This window comes from Eufriesea mexicana, unplaced genomic scaffold (genome assembly GCF_001483705.2).
Source record: "Eufriesea mexicana isolate 0111107269 unplaced genomic scaffold, ASM148370v2 scaffold562, whole genome shotgun sequence".
Lineage (NCBI taxonomy): Eukaryota > Metazoa > Arthropoda > Insecta > Hymenoptera > Apidae > Eufriesea > Eufriesea mexicana.
In genome coordinates, this window is record NW_016908714.1 from 283,724 (window position 1) to 309,916 (window position 26,193).

General features: G+C 32.2%; 1 protein-coding gene across 1 annotated transcript in view; it reads right to left on the reverse strand.

Annotated features, from left to right (window-relative positions):
• Positions 1-25,832, reverse strand: part of LOC108545775 (protein timeless homolog) — a 29,219-nt gene extending 3,387 nt beyond the window's left edge. Inside the window, exons 1-13 of the mRNA XM_017897557.1 lie at positions 25,739-25,832; positions 25,451-25,604; positions 25,184-25,364; positions 24,976-25,107; positions 24,815-24,910; positions 24,482-24,645; positions 19,591-19,708; positions 17,337-17,599; positions 16,749-16,881; positions 16,511-16,665; positions 11,314-11,450; positions 11,091-11,241; positions 10,911-10,991 (exon numbers count right to left, since the gene is read on the reverse strand). Of these exons, the coding sequence (XP_017753046.1) occupies positions 10,911-10,991; positions 11,091-11,241; positions 11,314-11,450; positions 16,511-16,665; positions 16,749-16,881; positions 17,337-17,599; positions 19,591-19,708; positions 24,482-24,645; positions 24,815-24,910; positions 24,976-25,107; positions 25,184-25,364; positions 25,451-25,604; positions 25,739-25,832 (1,859 nt within the window). The remainder of the gene's footprint in view (positions 1-10,910; positions 10,992-11,090; positions 11,242-11,313; positions 11,451-16,510; positions 16,666-16,748; positions 16,882-17,336; positions 17,600-19,590; positions 19,709-24,481; positions 24,646-24,814; positions 24,911-24,975; positions 25,108-25,183; positions 25,365-25,450; positions 25,605-25,738) is intronic.
• Positions 25,833-26,193: the final 361 nt, after the last annotated feature.

A 26,193-nucleotide genomic window follows, 5' to 3' on the forward strand; every position in this document is an offset into this window, starting at 1 on the left:
TATATATATAATTATTATTATTATTATTATATATAATTCATATTTATATACATACAATATTATAATATAATCCGACAATATTATAATTCTTCAGCCACTCTGCATGTATTTTCATACAATTAATTTATTTGCATTGCATCTGTAATTACTGCAATTAGTTGATAGTAATAGAGTGTATTTAAGTACAACGTCATAAATTAATAGTTCTATTGTTAAAAAGAAAGTACAATCACTTTCCAATTGTTGAAATATCTTTTATCTTTATGTATAATGAACGAAGCTGGACGATTCTCTTGAAGAAGTTAATATCGCAGGACCATATTGCAATTCGAGCAACGGGAAGTGGAATTTCGAGAGCAAGCCCGGTCGTTAAATATTTAAACGCAAGTAATAAAATGTACCAGGAATCGTGAGAATAATCCGAAGATGAGTTGCAGGAAACAAAGGTGCATGCTGCACTTAGTAAACAGAGCAGAGGAAATACTGATTGCTTCGCATGAAGATTGTCCTTCATAAAGCCCTTTGCAATTTCGTAAGAGCCAGCCAGAGAGAACCTGGCCGTTTTACGAAAGTTCTATTCCCTGTGAGAATCCAAAAGCATCAGGGAAAGGAGAAAGTCGGTTTACGTGACCAGAGGACAAAGCTAAAATCACGCCTTTACCTTGACGGAGCACTCATGAAAAAGGGTGTAGTTAATGGCAGAAGATTCCTAACCCCGTGCTAGATGGCGGCTGACTTTTCAGCGAGTCCTCACCTGCCTTGAATTTTCATTAAAAAACTGCTGCACGTAGAAATATTCCGAGAGCTGAGTGGGGGGTATCTTCAAAGAGAACTCTAGAGACGACGAGACGTGATTGGACAACGAAGTCGACTTTGGGATAGCGCATAGTGGCCCCATTTGCTCGATAAATATACACTGCCTCAGAACTGCAGCTTATCATTTTACCGCAACAATACCCATAAATGGCACTGTCATTAAACGAAAGCTCACTCAAATTGGTGCCCCCGGGGACGTGCACTCTCCTTGTTCGATCAGCTTACTCCTGTTTGCATTGTGTCGTACACTGCAGAGGAGATGAAATTGCTCTAACTACGTTAGAGCAGCAGCCTGTAGAAAAACAGACACTCTAGAGAAATGGATAGAGGATTTATAGCAATCCAGATATAAACTAAGAAAATTCGAATTCTATCAGATATAACACATACACTACCTTTCTTCCATTTCTTAAAGAATTAATATATTAGGTTGGCAACTAAGTGATTGCGGATTTGAAGTAAGAAGGAAAATACAATATTTTTTAGTGAATCTCAGATTTTGGTGTCGTCTGGGCTGGTTCATCTTGCATCACCCACGATCTTTTCCGATTAACGTTGTCTTAAACTATCCACTTTTCGTCGCCAGTTATCAGTCGTTTCAGAAATCCATCAATTTCGTTGCGTTTCAGAAGCGAATCGCAGATGCTAATGCGTTGCGTCAAATGAATTTCCTTAAGCTGATCGAGTTTCTTGACATAGACAAGCCGTTTTAATTTCTTTTTAATGCATGTATGCGATACATTGAGCTTCTCTGCAATTTCACGTGTTGTGCTATGACGATCTGAATCGATAATGGCCTCGATATGGGTCTCGTCAACTTCAACTGGACGGCCAGATTGTTGCGCATTTTTCAATGAAAAATCACCAGAATGAAATTTGGTAAACCAATTTTGACACTGTCTTTCTTTCGAGGCTTCATTCCCGTTTACGGCACGTAACTTCTTGCGTTCTTGCGACGCGTTCCTGCCTTTTCGGAAATAAAACGATAAAATATGTCCGAAATGCGCGTCTTGTTGTTCCATTTTTAAATTGGGATAAAAACGAAACTAAATAACTAATCGATACAATTTTTCAACTAAATTAAAGGCGGAGGTTCAAACAACAAGAAAACAATATAAGTTAGGTGCCTTGAACACGTTGACAAAACAAAAGAACGTGTAAAAGCCGTCTATTGATAAAATCCGCAATAACTTAGTTGCCAACCCAATAGCTTAAAAATCCTTGTAAAACCTTCAGTCGATCAATGTCTTCACTCGTGAAAATTCAGGAGAAAAAATCTCTGAAAATTGTTATAAAATTATTAATGCATTTATAAATAAACTAATTTTATTTAATCCTCATGCTCAACTGTTACTGTCGCAAATCCGTTAAACCGAGTGACTTAACTATGGCCTAGCTATAGCAAATGAAAGTTGAGGTTCTGTTTAATCGATATTCCCACTTTGTCCAATATTCCAGCAACACGAAGCAGAGCTGTAGAAGTAACAAGACTTACAAACGCTTCCATGCATTACAAAAAGCACATTGCGAGGAACAACTCATTTTCCCAGCAACAATACCTAATCTGTTTATAGAGCATGTCAAGCCTAGGGTCAGGAAAGTCTGGCTACTTTCGAAAGTGCAAAATCCCCGACTTGGAGGGAGAATCCAATAAGCGGGTGGGAAAAGGGTGAAGATGTAGGAGAAGGGGATGAAGGGGCGAAGGGGGGGCACGTGCTGTCCCCAGGGCAGAAGAAGTGGCTCGTATGGGGCCGCTGCTGGTGGCTGTCTGAATAGAAATCCAGTACCATACAATCCCCATTATCCCTCGATTTGAAGTCCCGCGACAATGGAATCTCTCAGACGCGCCTCAACCAACCCTCCAATCCCGTCGTCCGAACTAGCTCCTTTGCCAGACACGGAACGAATAATTTCGACGCGTCGATTTTCGCCCTTGACACTCGAACGACGTCCAAGACCGGGCTCATCTTTTAGCCCGAGGTCAAAGAAGCATAACTTATTGGGGATGAACTGGACTTTTTCAATCATCTATAACATCAAAAAGCTTAAACCACTTGTAATGTAAAGAGACAATGATGAACAATGAATTTAGAATATATAAAAGTTACAAAACAATGAAAAGTAGTAGAATTAAATAGTATAAAATTATTAGCAGTACCATTTATAAAATTAGTACAAATGTAAGGAACCAAATGTGTATAATATCAGCAGACCTCTGTAGTTATTTAATAAACATTAATAAATATAGTATACATAATAATAATTGAAGTAGTATGGTGAAAATAGGCAAAAAGATGTCAATAGATGTTAGTATTCACTTTACCTAAAAGGTAAAGATAAAGGTTTGATATTTAAAACCCTTTGAATATAAGGAATCAGATGTATATAATATCAGCAGATCTCTGTAGTTATTTAATAAATATTAATAAATATAGTATAGATAATAATAGTTGAAGTAGTAGGATGAAAATAGGCAAAAAGATATCAATAGAAGTGTTCACTTTACCTAAAACAGCAGTACATTTTTAGTAACTGCAAAAGCAAAACTTCTGAAAACAAGTGATCTTGACTGTTTTGGTAGATTTAATTTTCAATCATCAGCATACTAAACTAAGATGATTGATTTTAAAGATTTCTACATTCACCTTATTATTATATATACCCTATACACCCTATACACCCTATTATTATATGTTAGATTATATTATCATATTTTTCTCATAATAACATCCTATCCTACTATATAATGAATACTATTTTTCATTGAATACAATCTATGCAATGAATTACTATTTTTCATTTAACACATATACCCTACATATACCCTATACATCTTATACACCCTATTATTATATGGTAGATTATAGTATCATATTTTTCTCATAATAACATCCTATCCTACTATATAATGAATACTATTTTTCATTCAATACAATCTATGCAATGAATTACAATTTTTTTCATTCAACACAAATTCCCATAATCTTAGTTATTAAAAGAAGCAGATATACAGTCACTGACAGAACATCTTAAAAGTTTCTAATTGTTTTAAAATTCATATTACCCGATTTTCTATTTTTCCTGCTTCTATTTACTACAGTCAGTTATGTAGCACATTTCTAACAGTTACCAGTGAACAATAGAGAAACTTGTATTGAAATTCTCTCTTAATAAGATACTCTACCTTGGTATATTAAGTGTGAATGTACATGATGAAAAATAATATACCACAATCCCAGTAAAAACACTACTAAATAAAATCAATGATTCGAGGCCTACATCTGAATTAGCAATTTTCATTTGCTTTTAATTAAAGAGGTAGGGATCTATCCTTCAAACCAGAGAAAATTGCAACTTTTAGGGGGCAAATAAGACTTCGTTGATTATTCGCCTTACTCCTCGTTTAACACAAAAAGGGGTAAAAGCTGCAGCCCTTCTCCTTAATTATCCTGTGACTTTGAGTTATCCAAGCCTGCGCCAAAGTCAGCACGCTTTGCCGGTGGCACCGATGCAGACGGTGTAAGTAGAAAATTAGAGGATTTGAGTCAGTATCTAAACGGCGGCAGTATTTGCTGGGCAAACGGAACGCGATCACTGGCAACCTCTCCGTGCTTCTCAAGGACAACCTGCGTGTTGCATATAGGTATATATATTATATATGTAGAGGAATAAAAGGAAATTCAAAGCATTACACTGTTTACCGTAATACCGCCGGATTACCATAAATGTGTTATTAATATCTTCTACTCTGAGCCTACGTCTATACTCTCCATAGTCAACAGTCTGCTGCTTCCTTTTATCCTGTTGTATGCACAAGGTCGGCATGAGCCAGAGGCTTCCATTGTGTACCGGCTATGGCAAAGCTTACCCCATAAAATGGACGATGGAATATTACGAACAATCTCCTAAAGTACCACGTAGAAGTACTGCGGTGATGATACTGCCTAAAGAAAAATCTGTAAGAACGGCTATAACTCCCTGGCTTTACGGGAAAGACTGCTCGCGATGAAGTAGTTTCTTGTTTCGGCAATTTCACCCAGCCACCTTTGAGATGTGCGTTAACTGCAACGAAACTTTTTTAACTCTCGCGAAATTCAGCGAAATTAGGATACTTCCATGACGTGTCTTCGAGTCATTCTGACATAGAAAAAGAACGGTGAGAACAAAATTGGGGGTGTACCACGAATTGAATTAGCGGTTAATTTGAGAAGAATAATGCAAGGAGGGGCTAATAATATTCAACAAGAACTGGCTGTTAATACTCTTTCCTAAGAACTGTCTCTCAATAACTCCTCTCAACGCACATTTTTGAACACCCTAGAAGCATGCTTGGCAAGCAATACGTTGAATATATGCACATTTTTAATTTAAAATTGGTAATATATTCGCATAAAGTATTCTTAGATATTACTATATACTTTATACATCGATTTATTATATAAAATTTTACACGTTTTAACTAATATTTATCTCACGAACTTGAATAATGCTTTAGAGTGTGATATCTGGTAAAGCATACTCCTTTGTGCAATGTTGTTTGGCACCGGATTGAAAATGTAAATGATTTTTAAAAAACTATTTCCGTACAAATTTGCATATATATTTCGAAATAACAAAATGTACAACGATAAAACACTTTATAAGGTACGGTAAACGATCCCCACAGAGCTACCGATGTACTGGCTATACTGACTGACCGTTTTTACATTCCTGGAATGTCAACATTCAGTTACTTTGCTTATCATTTGTCACAAGAATGTGCAAGACTTCACTACCCTGGTAATGTAACAAAAACATTTGTCTCTGGTTGCCTGAGTCACAGATTCAATCGAAGAAAGCTGAAAACGAGATATCTCGTGACCCGTACGCAATGTGTTAATAAGAATCCCATGAATTAAACTGTCAACTGACGTAGATACTATTAGACTCTACAGACTAGCCCTCACCAAGAAGTATAGACCACAATCATTCTGAAACACCTCGAGGAGACAGTGAATTATTATAAAAATCCATTCGGATGTCCCTTGCTAAGATAATAAAAATAAAATAAATAATAACTGTTGTAGTAAAATTAAATAGTAAAGTAAACTCTACATCCTAGCAATATAGAGGTGATCCCTTCCCCTGCGTTTTGTTTTTCGTCTCCAATCTTCTGAAGACGACTTGTGACCTGCGTAACCCTAAACAGGCTAATCCTAATCGTTCGTCCGTTTAATAAAGATTTGTACAGTTTTCCCACAGTTTCCATTGACTACTATTCCTTCGAGTTATAATCCTTTTAACAATAATAAATAATAAAAATAATAAATTATGAGAAAAGCTGTATTGGAAATGCAGTGTAACGAAAGCAGAGATTAAAACATTTTTGATTCTAGATAAACACTTTTTCGTCGATGGGAATTCTGAAAGTGACGTTATAGAAGATCAATAGAAGCAAGCGTTTATAGTCAGTAGTTACAGGGGTATATAGCAACGTCTCTAAATCCCTCATAGACTACGTTCGACGAAGATGGATTTCCTGGAAAGGGGAAAAAACAGTATTTAGATAGTTAATTATGAGCAGAGATATAACCGATGCACTATTATAAAACTGAAACCCTTTGAGGGTAAAGCGAATGAAAAGAACTGGTTTTCGCGTGGACGAGTTCATCTCCAAAGTACAGACACTGGCTCCCGCGAAACCATCGAAGCGGCGATTAAGGCTAGCAGCCAAAAGGATCGATGGGACGGAATGGAGAAACAACTTAACGGAGGGAAAAGACTCGCGGGTATATTTAGAGGCGGAACACTTCAAAGGGACAGGGTTCAGTGCCGCTTAGGGCTCATTCAGATGAACCAACATGCATTGACATATTTCAAGAACGGACCATCCCTTTCAGATTTAATGTAATGTAAATATCAGTGGAAGTGCAAACACTTGCCGGTTAGCCAATTAATTGGCCCAGGCTTGCAAAGAAAGGGAAGGATGAAAAAATCAAATGTTTCCATGAATCAGACCTCTCCGAATAATTTAATACAAACAATTCAATTAAACAAGCAGCCACTGACAAGAGCTTTCGTTCCTGAACGTTCTTTCTGAAAGGATACCTCCTGATATATTATTTCAAGCCGACATACTTCGACTATGTTATCCTCGACGAAACAAATTAATTGGTTAATTGGAAAGGAGCAAGAATTCTTTTACAGTGATATTTAACGAAAGAATAATCGTCTTCCGAGCTTTCAAACTGTTTACATCGATTTATACCGTGCAAGAGGCAACGTTAGAATTGTGTTATGAATTTATAAAAAATTTCACTTGTCAAGTGGTTTAAACTGAATTTCCTATCACGGTACATTTAGTGCGCAACAATGGGTTCGCATTTTTTCCCTTCCTATTTTCACTGCATCGTTCCTTTGTTTGGAAAAATAAAGCTTTACTAAAACACCTACACAGCAACGGGGATACTCTGAACCACTCAGCTCTTAGCTTTAACGCGCATTGTGCTCGGCCGCAAAAAAGACAGAGGTTAGCAACAAAAGGCAAAAGAAGGAAGCATAAGAGAAGCCGAAAACCGTTTTACTGAATACATTAAGAAACTCTCGTTGTGGTTTATGGCACATGAATCAACGATTGGACGACCACAGGGATAGTGTGAGGTAAATAGGAAAAAGTTCCACGGTGCATGACGTGTCGTCAACCTGAGTACTATTTTCAGCTTCGTGGCTCGTATCCATTTCTTCGCTTAAATGCCACTTTTGGTCCCTAAGCATCGTTCAGATCTGCTACTCGCGAAGAGAGATCGCTGTCTGGAAAAAAGATTGCTCTTGATAAACATCCTTTAAATATAAACCACATCGGTGCAGCTAAATAATGGTACACACTTGGCCAGCTTATCGACCTCGCTAGCAAAATCGATGCGAATTAAGCTATTCTAGGAAGTAAATTATGTAATGCAAAATTGACGTAGGGAAACTCGTTACCGCGCGACAACATGTTCGCTATAAATAAATATCAAATTGCAGCTATGTAAATTGCAATTATACATTTACAAGCAGATATCAAGCTATATCGACCGTGTGAAATAATGTATTAGAAGATATTAACAATAAAACTGTTAATTATTAGAAATTATCAAAAAGAGAAAAACAAAGGTGTAGGTTAGGATCATTTTTGTGGATCAATTAGACATGTGTCAGTATTCACTGATTTTTTTACTGATATATAATATGTATGCTAGTATATGAAGTATGCTAACAATAAATCTGTTAATTATTAGAAATTATTAAACAGAGAAAAACAAAGGTGTAGGATGAGATCACTTTTGTGGATCAATTAGCCATGTATCAGTATTCACTGATTTTTTACTGGTATATAATATTATATATAATATCCTAGTATATGAAGTATACTAACAATAAAACTGTTAATTATTAGAAATTATCAAAAAGAGAAAAACAAAAGTGTAGGATAGTACCACTTTTGTGGATTAATTAGTCATGTATCAGTATTCACTGATTTTTTACTGGTATATAATATTATATATAATATCCTAGTATATGAAGTATACTAACAATATAACTGTTAATTATCAAAAAGAGAAAAAAAAGAAGTGTAGGATAGGACCACTTTTGTGGATCAATTAGTCATGTATTAGTATTCACTAATTTTTTTACTGGTATATAATGTTATATATAATATCCTAGTATATGAAGTATACTAACAATAAAACTGTTAATTATTAGAAATTATCAAAAAGAGAAAAACAAAAGTGTAGGTTAAGATCACTTTTGTGGATCAATTAGTCATGTGTCAGTATTCATTGATTTTTTTACTGATATATGATATGTATGCTAGTATATGAAATATTCTAACAATAAAACTGTTAATTATTAGAAATCATCAAGAGTAGAAAAACAGAAGTATAGGATAGGACCACCTTTGTGGATCACTTAGTCATGTATCAGTATTCACTGATTTTTTACTGGTATATAATCAGTACCCTAGTATACGAAGTATACTAATAATAAAAACTGCTAATTATTAGAAATTATCAAAAAGAGAAAAACAGAGGTGCAATATGAGACCACTTTTGTGGATCAATTAGTCATGTATCAGTATTCACTGATTTTTTACTGGTACATAATTAGTATACTAGTATATGAAGTATACATAAATCCTTTTTGTAGAATAATGTACAAGAATGTTAAAAATGATCAAAATTTGGATTACTTTACTGTGAGAAATTATCCAAACAACATCCTGATGTGGAGCAATTAGACATATATAATTGGGCATATGCATGCGCAATGTATTAGGGGGATTAATACTAAGCCGTGTTGGGTTTTTGAATAAAATTAATCTTTCTGATGGGTTTAACCCATATTCAAATATTAGAACGTATAAATTGGTACATTTTCTTATCTATGTTTATAAATAATATTTTATCTACGGTGTAATTTGATAAAAAAAAATATATGCTGAAGTAAACTAAAGAATCACTTCATTACTTTTAACTTCTTTGTGTGAATATATTTCCAACTGAATTTGTTCAATTTTTCAGAATTTTTCGATAAAAAAAGAAAAAATTTCAGTAAATATGGATTACTTTATACTTAATCTATACCCTATACTATTACTTTATGCTAGAAATAAATTTAATTATGAAAATGTTACGCGACACTATTTAAAAATTTTAAGTGTAGAGGATTTGTTTTAAATGACGTGCTTACACTCGCGATAATTGTAAATTATCACAATTTTTAAAATTATCGCACAGTGCAACAGAGAATATAGTTATCACATACTATTTATACGCATGGTTTATAGTTACGATAACAGTTCCAAACGTACCACGCATGCAAATGTAATGTAGTGTGAGGTAATTTTCGAGGAGTGGTTTATTTGATGAGTACGTGGGAAATTCTGGCTTTAATGCTTATTGCATCGATTTATAGTAAATTGCGGGGTATAAGCGATGACACAGCTATCGAAACGGGGATGTGTCCGACTTGGGTGGTCCTCCTAGGACCTGGAGCAGTACGACCACCTAGATAACTGGGACGTTAGTAACGTCCTAGTAGTACGGGTCAACGGATGGACTAGGCCCAAGGGGAAGCGGACCCGAGCCCATGAATTGCTCGTGCTCTGTATCGTGAGTTTACGAAGTGTCTACTATTCTTGACTAGGCAAACATCACATCTATGACTACGGAACTTACCTTCATTTTTGAAACTACATTTAAATCTAAATATATTTCTGCGTCATATTATATACTGCAAAATATTGTATCTATCCTATTATGAAACTCACTGTGATTGGCAAATGAGCCATTCACTGCACAAATTGATTAACTCCATAAAACAAAAAGTGGGGAAATGCAATGAAATAATGTATATTGTTTTTTAAAATTCCCTTTATAATTTAAATCGAAATAAATATCGTAGAATGCATAAATACAAATGTAACTTTCATCTAACGGTATATAAAATTTATAAGAAAAAATAGCCAAAAGGTAATCGTTAGTAATGTTACCATTTTTATGTTACTGGAAGAGTTAATCGATTTGGCAAGTGAGAAAAGTAATAAATTTAAATTTTACTAAATTTTACTTAAATTCTGATAAGACGGCACTAAAAAATTCACCGTTATCATTCATGGCTCGCTAGTGCATTCGAGTTGCATTATTGCAACGATTTACATTAGAGTACGGAGTTAATCAAAGCGACCTGTGAAATACATTATTTATTATTCAGTGGCCAAAAAATTTTGGTCGTTTAACGGTGTTAATTTTAATTATCGGGGAAAGTTATTATAAATATAAAAAGTTATGACTATACCAAGTGCTTTGACACTTAAATTTAAGATTTTTCAAAAAGTGGAGTTAATCGATTTGTGCAATGAACGGCACAAATATTACCTCAAGTAAATTGCAATTCAGCGAAGAATACTGGTAGATACTTGAGATAATATACGATTAAATTGTTGCTCCAATTTTGAATACAATTTTCAAAATAGTTTCGAACTGTCTTGCAAGATTATCTTCTTAGCTGAGCATTAATTTTCACAAACACTCGTTACGAAAATTATTGTACAAAGTAAGTAGTACACTTACCTTGCTGCACGGATGAGGCCAACAGCTTGTTCGAGTAACTTGGATCGCAGTAGTTTTTGGATCTTCTTCATCGCATCAACTCTGAAAACAAAAAAGCAACCAAGAAGGTGTAATGAAATCACTGCGTGAAAATTCAATTTACCGATGTTGTCGAAATCTAATAAAGCAACTTCAACATACTTTTGATCATCTATAGGTACGTCCAACGTTGCGTCGAATGGTACTACTTCCGGTATCGTTCCTTCCTTCATTACAACAGACAGTTGGGGACTAATTTCGTCCCAACGTTCCTCTAGACTTCGAGCTGGTAGTTGCTCTTTCTGCGCAGTTTCTGTTTACATTCGACGTTAAATAGCACGTTCTCGCTTAAGCCTAACAGGAAAATAATATTTAGTATATTTACTTTTCTTCCTTGTACCACCCTTTTGTCGTTTACGCTTCACTTCTTGGACCATAATATTGCGAGTATTTCTTCCGCAATAATTACTCAACAATTTCAGGAAAACGTGTACCGTTGTAACCAGATCGATCAAATACTGTCTGAAAAATCATTAACACTGAATTTTATCGAGTTAAGGCAGTACTTAACGATTGAGAGAGATATAAATTATGAAAAATTTTAACAGAAAATTTGAATTTAATAATTTAATAAATCATTAATAATACTATTATAATAATATTATAATACCTTTAGAAATGATCTAAAAATTAATTTTCTATTTTAAATAGAGTACTTTAAATGATAAAAAATGAACAGAAATATACTGTGCGTCCCACAGATTTCTATACTTCATTAATATACTCTAGGACTAAAAATAATGCAAAAATGATGTATAAACAAGTTTGTCATAAGCATTATGAAAATGTTATGAAAATATTATTGGCAGGTACAGAAAATGACAAATACTTAATATAATACAGGGGAAAATTATGTTTGCATTATGCGTCCATACAAGCTACGTTTAATGAATTACTGACATAATTTGTCGAGTAAATTTAACTGTACGTTGATGTTCGCAATAAAAGTAGTAATTTTCCGAAAATATGAAGATATAAAATAATATCATGATACTATTGAATTATTTCAGTAAACCAATTGCTTTGTCAATTCAGTAACTATACTTAATTTAGTAAATTAATATAAAACACAAATATCTATCTATCATTGACTTGTATTAACATTAAATGTAAAAATAATATGTCCTGATCTTCTTTATATTACATATTTTTATTACCCTATTTGATAAAGAATTTATTTCACATTTTTAATATTCCATTACACATATTTTTATTTATTATCCGCAAAATAAATTTTATACGGAAATCTATGGGACGCTGTATTATACACCTGTACATACAAATTCCTTGTCATAGTAGGATATATGCACGCTAAAAAAAAAAGAAACATTATTGAAAAAAATATGTATGTAACAAACATATTAATCAATCAAAAGTGTCATAAATCAATTGTGCTATCTAATCGAAATAAATTTTCTCTGAACAAAATTGTCACAAACTTTAATTCCAAGGATCCACATATCCACAATCACTAGCTGTCGAATATCGAACGAAGAATTTTTGCCATTACATCCCAATTTGCAATAAATTTGAAACGCAACTGAGGAATATTTATTGACATTCCTCTTAACCCCTTACACTACGATATAATTATGAAAAATTAAACAATTTTTACAAAATTACACAAAACAAAAATTATAGTATTTAAGTTTAATTAACGGATTATACCTTTACTTCATCCATGTGAAAAATAGGTAAAAATTTTAGAAATTCCTTGAATTTTGTGCTTGTCAAAATATATTAAATATAACTATAGTCATGTGATAAATTTAGCTTATAATCGTGAGATTTTACATGTAGAACTCGTGACAAGTTAGACTCGATATTGTAATACAAGGGGTTAAGCATTAAATTTACAAACATTGCATTTATAGCTTTCTGGAAATTGAAAAATTGTTACATATATTAACCCTTTGTACTCGACAATTTTTTGGTTATAGAAGAGTAGAAAATCAAACATTCTCTACTAAAAAACTGTCTGTTACTGGTTCGACAAAACAAAAAATAAAGGAAGCGCGACGCCATTGTGACAAATTTTTATGAACGGAAAAGTACTTTAAGTATAATGAGGGTGCAAAAGTATAATAGACGCTCCTGACTTCAGACGAGAAAAAATTCGTGACAAATTTCGTAAAATTATTGTTGATATTTCGACACACAATCCGTGAAGGAACAAAAGACGAAATTTTACGAGCAATTAGCGAGGAATGATATCGATCGAGATTGGAAAATTAATTTATTATTATAAACTCGACGTATGATTTTAATAAATTTTTCAACGTTGTTGTTAACCCTTTGCACTCGAGAGGTGATTTTCAGTCGCCATTTCATAAAATTTGGAAGATCGATATTAATTAATATATCAAATTTAATGTAATGTAACAGTGTGCGAGGTATAGAAATCAAATAATTCTATAATTCTATTATTATACAATTCTTTATTTACTGCCCAAAAAGGATCGTCAAATTTTTAGTAAAGAATCTTTGAATTTCTACTCTTCTCTAGCCAAGAAATCGTCGAGTGCAAAGAGTTAGGTTAGGTTATCCACGATGTCCTAATATTTATATGACCTGAAAATGATCTATTTCTCCGTTTCCTTTCCATTATTCAAACAATCGTATACAGGTAGCCCTCCTACAACACGGTTTCACTATAACACGATTCATAAATTGCGGGAACCCTTCTACAGCACGGCATCCTATAACACGGTTTTGCTCTAACACGTTAAGAAAATTGCGAAAAACTTTGTGCAACACTGTATTTCTATATGAGCAATGACGACGAAGAAATTTATTAAATTAAAGTTGCGTTAAATTAAAATAACGTTTTTGTTTTTGTTTTGTTTTGTGTTGTACATACGTTTATATTTTTATTGAAAATTAAGTTGTATACGTAGAATTAAAAAAAAAATTTATTTTCAGTAAGTTTTCGAAACGTAACCCCCCTTTTGTACTGGCTCTGTGTGTCATACAACACGATTTCACATAACACAGCATTTTCTAGGAACTTATCTACCGTGTTATAAGAGGATCACCTATATATCAAACAAAATGCTTTCGCATTTTTGTTATCTAAAAGCTACACTTCATCGTAGCACGATGTATCTTTTAAGCCGTTTGTATATTCGGTTGAAATATAGAATATAAAGATAAAATCTATACCGCTGTCCGAATATTTTTGTGACCGGCTGTATCAAAACAATGAAATATCCGACTGCTCCGGCAATTACGTTTGCAGTCCAATAAAATCCCTATACGGGACGTGATCTCGAACAAAACAATAGCCGTGACGAAATTAATACAGTTCTGTCGTGTGTACAGTTTGCAAGTGGTAACATCAGCAACGAAGTTTGCTGCAGCCGTCAACTCTCGTTTTCGTCACCGTCACTAAGATGTCAGAGAAACGACGGTATCGCGGTGCGGCGCCCCGACCTTACATTTCCGTAGTGGAAATCCTTGGAAAACCCGTCAAACTCGCGAAAAGTTGAACGGCCGTCGCCTTTTCCCATTTCGCCAGCCGAAAGGTCGATAAAAGTTGTTTATTCCAGGAAGAAGCGCAAAAGAAAAGAGGAGGGCCAAGGCGAGAGCTGAGGGAGAACGCGATGGGAGGAGGCGCAGTCGAAAAGAAACAAGGAAGTAGGAGCAGGAGTAGCTCCTTCGTTGTTCGAGCCGATTGATTTGAAAGTGAATCAATCTGTCTGCAGTAGATAAAACTTTTAGCAAACAGTTTTTCATTTTCTACTCTTATCCACTCGATGAACAGATGCTCGGAGCATGAAATGGCTAGGCCAACGAAACGTTTCGAGATTACATCGTCATGGGATAATTAAACTTCTTGGAAGACAAACTGATGATACTTGACTTAGAACATTGAACATTTGCAATGACTTTCTTCGAGTCTTTCTTCGAACAGAAGTATGATCTCGAAAATCGTTAAATATATTATATTATAATATACAGGTAGCCCTCCTACAACGCGGCATCCTATAACACGGTTTCACTATAACACGATTTATAAATTGCGAGAACCCCCTACAACACGGTTTCGCTCTAAGAAAATACAATAAGAAAATTGCAAAAACTTTCGTACAACACTACTTCTACATGAGCAGTGACGACGAAGAAATTGATTAAATTAAAGTTACGTTAAATTATAATAATATTTTTGCTTCTTACTTGTTTTGTGTTGCACATACATTTATATTTTTAATAAAAATTAAGTTGTTCATGTAGAATTAGAAAAGAAATTTGTTTTTAATAAGTTTTTGGAACGTAACCCCCCTTCTTGTACTGGCTCTGGGTCTCATACAACACGGTTTCACAAAACACGGAATTCTAGGAATTCTAGGAACCTATCTACCATGTTATAGGAGGGTTACCTATATTATATTATATAATTGTTAAATATAAATCATATAAGATGGTTCATACGCTTGTTAAATAATTTCTGAAAAAATTATAGGTATGTATATGTATAAGTAGAGGTATAATATTATAGGTATGTATTGTATAAAACATTTTTTATGGGAGAGCTGCATAGTTTGATGAGGCACATCATATGGTGCATAGTCTCTTTTTATAGATTTCTTTTATTTTGAAAATGTCAAGATTAATCTTCCTTTTTAAAATTACAGACTAATTTAAGATAACAAGAGAGATAAGGTAATTAAGAGATACATCATATGGTGTATAATCTCTTTTCATAAATTTCCTTTATTTTGAAAATGTCAAGATTAATCTTCCTTTTTAAAATTACAGACTAATTTAAGATAACAAAAGAGATAAGGTAATTAAGAGATACATCATATGGTGTATAATCTCTTTTTATAAATTTCCTTTATTTTAAAAATGTCAAAATTAATCTTCCTTTTCAAAATTATAGACTAATTTAAGATAACAAGAAAGATAAGGTAATTAAGAGATACATCATATGGTGTATAATCTCTTTTCATAAATTTCCTTTATTTTGAAAATGTCGAGATTAATCTTCCTTTTTAAAATTATAAACTAATTTAAAATATAATTATTATAAACTGATTTAAAAAATCCACTCATTTATAATGTGTCTCTCTGAACCATGTAACTTTGACTAATCAACAAAAATGTTATATAACACATACTTCAGAAATTATTCAGAATTGCAAATTGTATGGACCACTCTGTATATACAATAATTTTTGAAAGCATATTTTGCATAATTTTTAAACTCCTACCATACTACAATTTTTTTTTTATATTTTTATAACATGTTTAAAAGTTCACAGTTCTGAGTAAAATTTGACAATACAAACCTGATTACTGTCTGTGATAATAGTATTTATAACTTTGTTATATATCATTAATATTATCTATAATTCTATCATTATTGAAGCACGCTGGATGATTATCTAGAAAGTGACTGAAAAATTTCGTTAATTTTGATCAAACACAGATTTTCCTTATTTCATGATAAGAAAAGACTCCATATTATTACACATAGCATTAAACATTATATCGCATTATACAATATCATTTATACAAACCGAGACATTTTAACCTCATCGAAGGCGAGAAGCTGAGAAAGAATCGTTTCCCGATATTCCGGAACATAAAACACGTTACTCTTAATAACCTTACTGGATTCCCTAACTCCACGATCTGCACTTTGATCCATTGCCATTAAAGTATACAGAAGTTCCTATAACAACAAGAAAGAAGGAAAGATATTTCCTTCCATTCATCAAATTAATGAAAACAAATATTAACACTCGAGTTGCTCACCTGGTACGCCTTTAATCCCAAATGTAATCTACGAGACCAAACAGGAATTTTCTTTTTGTCGGTAACTATCATCTCGTTATAAAACTCCATTTGTCTTTGCACCAAATGAAATATTTCCGTGGATATTGTTTCGCTGTTAATGCACACCTCGTTATTATTATACAAATAGAGGATTAAAGACAATATCGATCGCATTTTTATTTCCAAGCAATTAAACTTAGTCGATCGTTACCCAAAATAGTACATGAGATATGCAACTTCGATTACATTCCGAAATATAAACTTGAAATAATACGAAAAACTCGTAAACAGAACTCGAACTCGAATTCGAACGATGAATGTTCAGCGTTCTTTGGCGCGAAAATTTAAATCCTGTCAACGCGTGTTGCTCGAAGCGGAGCACGTAGAGCGCCTGCGCGGAAGGTTATAGGTTATGTTCCGCGAGGACGAGAATCTAAGGAGAGCGATGATGCGTAAAACGAGTTCGAGAACTCTGTTTCCTTTCTTCAACCTTTACTCCCCTGATGAGGTACCTGCTTCTTTTATTATCCTTTTTTGTCAGGAAATAAGAGAGCCACAGCGACTTACCTCACATATTTTACGTCGAACTTGTAATGGCGATTGAAATCCATGAAGAAGCGCAGAGACCATAGATAGCAAGTTGCTTCAGATTGTTCGCCCTGTGCTGCGGCAATCATACAGGACCTCGCGTATTTCATTACGGGGTTATAAGCAGCGTTCAAGAATTCCATGCAAAATTCTTTCAGGAATAGCCTTACGCTCAATGCAGAGGTGCGTTCATTCCTTGGATCTGACATGGGACGCTTGTTCTTTGGTTTCGAAACTTTTTTCTGTCACGCATTGGAATTTGAAAATTATAATATTTCGTGTTATAAATAATATGCGATACAAATGGGAATTGATATTGCGCGATCAATATTGCCGATTTGATATTTCGTTGCTGTAATTAACACGTTAAGTGCCACGCTGGTCCTCAGGGACCGGCCCAGACTAGGACCAAAAGGTGCTAACTTTTGGTGTTAAATTCTTCGCCATCTTTGGACCTAACGTTTGGGAATTCCTATTATAACAATTGGTACAGTATCTCCGAGTTTTATAAACACTTCGCCAGCCACCGGTGGCTCACTTGATGAACGAGTCCGGGCCTGAACGGAACAGCAAACAAAACGGACTGGGCACTTAACGCGTTAATTGAATGAGATTATGTACATCGTTTAAGGATTGTCAAATTTTTAACTGCATTAGGAAACAATTTTTATGGTATAGTCTGATTCAAATTTCATCCGATGGCAACGTCTTTCCCGTGAAGAAGGGTTTAATGGAAGAATAGTTGAAGCATAATCAAAAATTGTGGAATACATAAGTACTCGACATCATAGTCGCAATAATAATGCAGTCAGAGTATAATAGTATGCTGATCTCCTTTTCAAGTATCTCAAGGATCCACAGGACCTCACAGAATTACTATTATAATAATTACATACAATTAATAGAATTATTATATGTATATAGAATCCTGATAGTAAGAGTTTAATTATTTTTTAACAAATAATCTCTAAAAAAAAGAAAAGAAAAATATTATGACAGGAAGTTATAACAAAAATGAATATTACTCAGTCAGGTTTATCAGCCCCTATTACTTTACCAATTACTGATTAAATATCTCCATTTACACATTAATTTATACCACTTATCCCTAATATACAGAGACTCCCTAAACTATAATTCGTTCCAAAAAATTTTTCAAATGAAACTCACCCTGTTTCAAAGTTATGAAGACATGATTTAAACAGCACTGAATAAATTTGTACGACCTTCAAAGAACAAAGTATTACAGGTCAATGAATTCACCTTGAAATACACTATCCACGTATATAAGAAAAGAAGAAAAAAAATACAATTCTATTTAAAAAAAAAAAAAAAAACGAAGATTCCCTTGAAATCTTAGAAGTACCTCCACTTAGCATAAATTTATAACCATTATAAGATGTCCACCTTGAAACAGGTTAAGTTTCATTTGAAACATTTTTTGAAACGAACTATAATTTAAAAAATAATTTCCTTTTCCTATAACATCTCTTTCCTTTGTCACAGGAAAGTGCCACTCTAAGACGGAATGATAATGACGTAACGTTTTGCAAATTTTTTACAGAGAATTAACTACACACGACGCAACTTCGTTCGGATATATCTTGTTCTTCCTTCTTCCTTCGTTTTCGCGTAAGAGATTCGCGAAAATGTGAAAAAGGAAGCAGAGGAATGAACAAAGGGAAACGGATGGAATTGCATAAAAATTATGGCAAAAGTCACTGATCACCCCGATTGAGATAGCCGTCAGGCATGTGACCCAGTGGATTTATGACAGTCCATGATGAAACGAGCTACGAAGAAGCAAGCTAGGAAAAGTTTGTCGTCAAATACGGATGTTCCACGAAGGAAACGGTAATAAGGATGTAAGGGGGGGAAAGGATCGTTTTATAGTGGAGCAGGACACAAGAGACAGGGGAAAAGGAGGAGAAATGTCCGCGAAAAGAGCACTGACCCAGTTTTAAATGCTTCAGCACCATTAAGCAAGGAGCCAGTTCTAATTACGCGAGGATAGCCTTAATTAACAACCGTATTTTCATTCAAATCCACCCAGCCTCCTTTCCTACTTACTCATTAACTAGAACTACCGTTGGAAACCAAAGATTAATTGAATGGACCGTTTCGCAGTTTGACGTTTTCTTTCCATCGTTTGAAAATGAAAAGGGAAGAGACGAGCTAAAATCCCAGTGAAATTGTTTCGTGTTTGTATCAATCAGTAATTGCAGTCCGTTACCTTATCCTGGCTGAAGTTCAACGCCTCGACTTTCTGATACGGCTTGTGACACAGCAGCTGATTCTCTCCAATGGCTTTCATATTTTGCACGACGTAAGTTCCACCGAAATGAGAATGTCTAAAAATGTAGTTCAATTTTGAACAATTTCATAGAAAATGATTACGTGTTTGCATAACACGTCTGACTGCTACGATTAAAATTAAACAGATTATTTTGGGCAAAATATTATCTGTTTTTGAAATATTTTATGGATACTTAACTTTCGTTGCTCTTTCCTTCTTTATTTGTTTTTAGTTTATCTATGAGAATTTTATACATTTATTGGCGAATATAAAATATATTTTTGAATGCATATGGATAGACAAAGGAGCAAATAAATCCGCGAACAGTAAGAAATATACATCACATCTAGACATACAGTAAAAATCGCATTAAAGTTTTTACTCGCGAATCACGTAAAAATAAACTTACACGTGAAATAAAATCTTTTGAAAAATCTTTTACTTTAACACCACTGCGTTTGCTATTTCATATAGATTCTCCATACTGGGTATTCATAAATCCGAAAAAGTTATCGAGATGATGTCTAAATTTGATATTTCACTCGTATAAATCTACGTTCCACAGGTAGATTTTGCCAGCAAAAGTGGCAATATATTTTATGAATAAAAATGAGAGAAAATTATTAAGTTTGCAAATACTGAGTTATAAAATTACAACAAAAAATATAAAATAATAATAAACTGATATCTCATTTGATACAATAATTAACAAAAATTACCATCAACGATGATTGATACACACAAAAATTGAGTTTTCAAGATCACAAGGATTTTTATACATGAGAAACCATAAAAAAGAAAAATTTACCAGACAAAAATTAATATATGTCACGGAATAACAAAAAAAAAAAGAAAATAGTAATATATTTACTGAAATGAAGAAAAGTAAAAAATTCACAAAATAATAAGTACTATTTCTATATTCAAATTTACATAGTTAGTAAATTTCAGAAATAATTGAAAGAAATCACAATAATAGAAGAAACCATACCACGTCATAACAGGTATTATATATATAAGCTATTTATTTGTTTATTCATTTAAATTTCTTTATATATATTTATTTTTCTTTTATTAGTATTTATTACTAATTAAAATAATCGTTATGTGAACTAATTTATTTGTTAATTCATTTAAATTTCTTTATATATATTATTTTTATTATTATTTATATATATTATTTTATTATTTATATATATAAAGAAATTTAAATAAATAAACAAATAAATTAGCTCACATAACGATTATTTTAATTAGTAATAAATACTAATAAAAGAAAAAATGCTATATCACAATATGCTTTGAAACTGTATCGAACGAAAAACCAGTCTATTATTATTTCATATTATCGGTGAAAATTTGTGTTAAAATATGAACATGCAGACACCATATAGCGAAAAAATTTGGAAAACATCGTGTATCTGTTGCTAAATAACATACAACGTTATTGAAAATGTAAAATATGCCTGAAAACTTTTATACTAATACTCACTTCAAGCAGAAAAGCTAATAAGTAAACGTGAACCAATTACTCAAATTCCATTTCATATATACCTCCTGGAAATTTAATCAATGAAGTAGAAGGAAGCTGTCACTAGCAGATAGTTTGTTAAACGAGGAAGATGCATTTCATTTCTATCATACTTATTTGCTCGAGTAAATCGTCTTGAATTTTCAGCTTGCATCATTTTGAAGCAGTACAATCGTTATTTTAAATACGTTTAAATACAATCAATATAATCAGAAATTTAATTCGATATAATTATATGAAAGAAAGTAATTATGATTGAAATATTTTGAAAAAATTGAGATTTTTCAAAATTGACGAGTAATTACAATATTTAAATTTTATAAAATTTCAAACTAACAATATTTGTTAAAATTGTATATATTCGTGATGTATGCTATAATTGTACTATATTGGCAATTTCATTCTTGAAATGTTGGATGTTACATCCTATTCTGGACTATGCTACGCTATCACTTCCGATAGCGTTGTTCACCGACCAATTCATAGGGTGTGAGAGAAAAGATCGATCTCTTTACAGCCTTTGATTCCTTTTCAAGTTGCAAAAAGCTTTCTACGGGAAATAGAGGCACGTAGCAAAAAGATGTGAATAATGCACGACACAAGAATAAAACACGCGCACTTCCCAACAAGTGGATAAAAGCTTCCATTCAAGCAGGGCGTGGGCTTATTTTAAAAACTGGGTCACGTTTATTACACATGTAGCACTATTATCATAAGAATAAATTATGCTGCTTTAGAAATCACTCAAGTAGTGTAACCATTTATTTACCCTATTCTATCCTTTATTTATTTATTTATTTATCTTATTCTATAGAATAAAGAGTGGTGTACTTCTATTACACATTAGAATAGCATGCCAAGTTTACTATAAATATGTAATACTATTGTCATAGAATTAAACTGCACTTCACTAAATTGTCCCTCAGAAGGTGCAATCATTTATTTAGTCTAGTGTATTTATATCTATAGGATACATATGTGATATATTTTATAATAAATTAAAATAAATTATCATGTTTATAACATACATATGTAGATACTATCATCATAAAAATAAATTGCACTTCTCTACACATGCCTCACAGGTATTGTAATCATTTACTTGTCCTGTTCTGTTAATATCTATATGGTATGTTTGTGATGAAATTTTATAACAAATTAAAATAATTTGTCACTGAATATAAACAAATATCTGCCACAATATATCAAATATAGGTCTGTGTTAAATGTGTCATTAGAATTAAATAATAAATACTAATAAAAGAAAAAATGCTATATCACAATATGCTTTGAAACTGTATCGAACGAAAAACCAGTCTATTAATATTTCATATTATCGGTGAAAATTTGTGTTAAAATATGAACATGCAGACACCATATAGCGAAAAAATTTGGAAAACATCGTGTATCTGTTGCTAAATAACATACAACGTTATTGAAAATGTAAAATATGCCTGAAAACTTTTATACTAATACTCACTTCAAGCAGAAAAGCTAATAAGTAAACGTGAACCAATTACTCAAATTCCATTTCATATATACCTCCTGGAAATTTAATCAATGAAGTAGAAGGAAGCTGTCACTAGCAGATAGTTTGTTAAACGAGGAAGATGCATTTCATTTCTATCATACTTATTTGCTCGAGTAAATCGTCTTGAATTTTCAGCTTGCATCATTTTGAAGCAGTACAATCGTTATTTTAAATACGTTTAAATACAATCAATATAATCAGAAATTTAATTCGATATAATTATATGAAAGAAAGTAATTATGATTGAAATATTTTGAAAAAATTGAGATTTTTCAAAATTGACGAGTAATTACAATATTTAAATTTTATAAAATTTCAAACTAACAATATTTGTTAAAATTGTATATATTCGTGATGTATGCTATAATTGTACTATATTGGCAATTTCATTCTTGAAATGTTGGATGTTACATCCTATTCTGGACTATGCTACGCTATCACTTCCGATAGCGTTGTTCACCGACCAATTCATAGGGTGTGAGAGAAAAGATCGATCTCTTTACAGCCTTTGATTCCTTTTCAAGTTGCAAAAAGCTTTCTACGGGAAATAGAGGCACGTAGCAAAAAGATGTGAATAATGCACGACACAAGAATAAAACACGCGCACTTCCCAACAAGTGGATAAAAGCTTCCATTCAAGCAGGGCGTGGGCTTATTTTAAAAACTGGGTCACGTTTATTACACATGTAGCACTATTATCATAAGAATAAATTATGCTGCTTTAGAAATCACTCAAGTAGTGTAACCATTTATTTACCCTATTCTATCCTTTATTTATTTATTTATTTATCTTATTCTATAGAATAAAGAGTGGTGTACTTCTATTACACATTAGAATAGCATGCCAAGTTTACTATAAATATGTAATACTATTGTCATAGAATTAAACTGCACTTCACTAAATTGTCCCTCAGAAGGTGCAATCATTTATTTAGTCTAGTGTATTTATATCTATAGGATACATATGTGATATATTTTATAATAAATTAAAATAAATTATCATGTTTATAACATACATATGTAGATACTATCATCATAAAAATAAATTGCACTTCTCTACACATGCCTCACAGGTATTGTAATCATTTACTTGTCCTGTTCTGTTAATATCTATATGGTATGTTTGTGATGAAATTTTATAACAAATTAAAATAATTTGTCACTGAATATAAACAAATATCTGCCACAATATATCAAATATAGGTCTGTGTTAAATGTGTCATTAGAATTAAATGCAAATTTTTAATACAGATAACTGTAATGTGAATAAACTACTGTAATAAAAGCTGATACGTATACACTACATTATTTCTATAGTAATAAAGAGTGTGCAAAAGTATTTATAATATCCCTTATTCTACACAATACTAACTTACTCTGTTTATGCTATTTATTATACAGAGTATACATTTTTTGAGTTTTAAATAATTCAGAATATTAATTGAAATGGTTTTAGATAAGCTAATATTTGCGGAACAGACAAAACCGATGGCCCAAATATTTAAAATATGGGAAACTGCAATATGCCATTTTTGTAAATTGCTAATTAAAAAAGTTCAAAATTATTAATAAATTAGAGAAATATTTGTACACATATGTTTTAATCCTAAATATAATTTGCTTTCTAAAAAAACTATATACATGTTCTAACAATGTATATATAAGAATTCAATATATAAAGAGTGAAATGTGTTTTTACTGCGCATAAATTTAGAGAAATAGAAGAAAATTAATAAAAAGTAAAAAAATAAATTGGCTAAACTTACCTTGCACCTGCATACTTTCTTATTTTCTCCGTCTTCCTTTCTTTCTCTTTGAGACGAGCAGATAAAAGTGTTGCTTCATCCTTTTCTTTTTCAGTTACACTACGTTGCAAACCAGATTTTGCTAACTGACTTGCATTTTGATCGCGAAGCATTAACGATACAATCTAACGACGTAATTTAATATAAATTGATATAGTGAATTTAAAATATGAGTGATTATTAAGAAGCAAATTATTTCAGTGGATAAATAATATAACAAAATATGTTAAACATTATAACAAAGTTTGTTAAGCATTATAACAAAATTTTAATGCAATCTCATTTGTCACATACCTCTAAAACTTGCAAATGATACTGTTGTTCGCTTCTGTTACTAGCAATAAAGAGTAACAAATCAACAACCCCTGATGCATTAAGCGCAAATAAAACCTAATAAACACAGCATATACAAACATGCATTCTTATGTAACAGAATATTACATTCAATGTCATACCTCATCATGAATTGTGACATCATTATCAACACGATTCTCATTTTCGTCAGGAGGAATTTGTAAGACATTTCGAATAAAAATAAGAATTCTTTCAATAATCATTTCTTTTTCTTCCCCCCTTTCTGCAGTCTCCTATAGAAACAAAGAAGTAATGTAGATTCTTTGTTTCTATATATGCATATAATATATATGAATGTAAACAACTTACTAGTTTAAGAATTTTACTTAAGCGATTACTTAATACTGCCCATATACGATCATCGGTTAATGCTACTTTATATGCTTGTGTATATGCAACCAGTTTTTGATATATAGCGTATTCTGATCTTTCATTAGGAATCTGCTCATTGTAAATGATCAAAACTGGGCTTGTTATATTAATAACTAACCTAATTAAATGAATAATAGTTATTATAACATTAAAAAAAAATATATAGAATGTTATTAAATATATTTTAAGTTATTTATCGCTTGCCTTAGCAATACATCCCAAAGTTCAAGTTTGTCAGAATGATCAATGAAAATTTTTACAAGATCAGTTTGTAGTAATTTTGTTTGACCAAGAAACTGACGCACAACATGAGAGTCATTGTCTCTTCTCAAGTACTTAATAAGATCCTTTATAACATCTGTTATTAATAAATGAATAATCTAAGTGAATAATTTTAATAATGCCGGTTTATACTTAAACGAAGAAACATTATTTAAACCAAAGGTGTCCAACATATAAAATAAATGTATAATAAATAACAACTAGTCTCACCTAAACAATGTTTATCTACATGATATTTAGATCCATCATAATAACCAAGTGCAGCACATGTGGCTGTAAGTTCAGTGGAAAGATAATCTTGCATTATGATTTTATTTAATAATATAAATTATGAAATATATATTATCTTTCTACTAAATTATGAACATCTCTTCTATAATTAATGTTCAGATTATCTGTAAAAAGCAATACAATAGTACCATTAAGGTGACGCAGTGGCTTTATTCCACGAATAGCAAAAATATTGCTGAAGAATTATAATTGCATAATTAAATATGAATATCTTATGAATTAAAATTTGAAATTGAATATTCTGTGTTACAATCAGCTTCTATGAACCTAGTAAATTATATTTATATATTCCAAATTTCTTGTTCAATGTATCTCTAATAGCCTAACATTCCAAATGAAACAATGATTTCTACACTAGATAACCAAACATTACT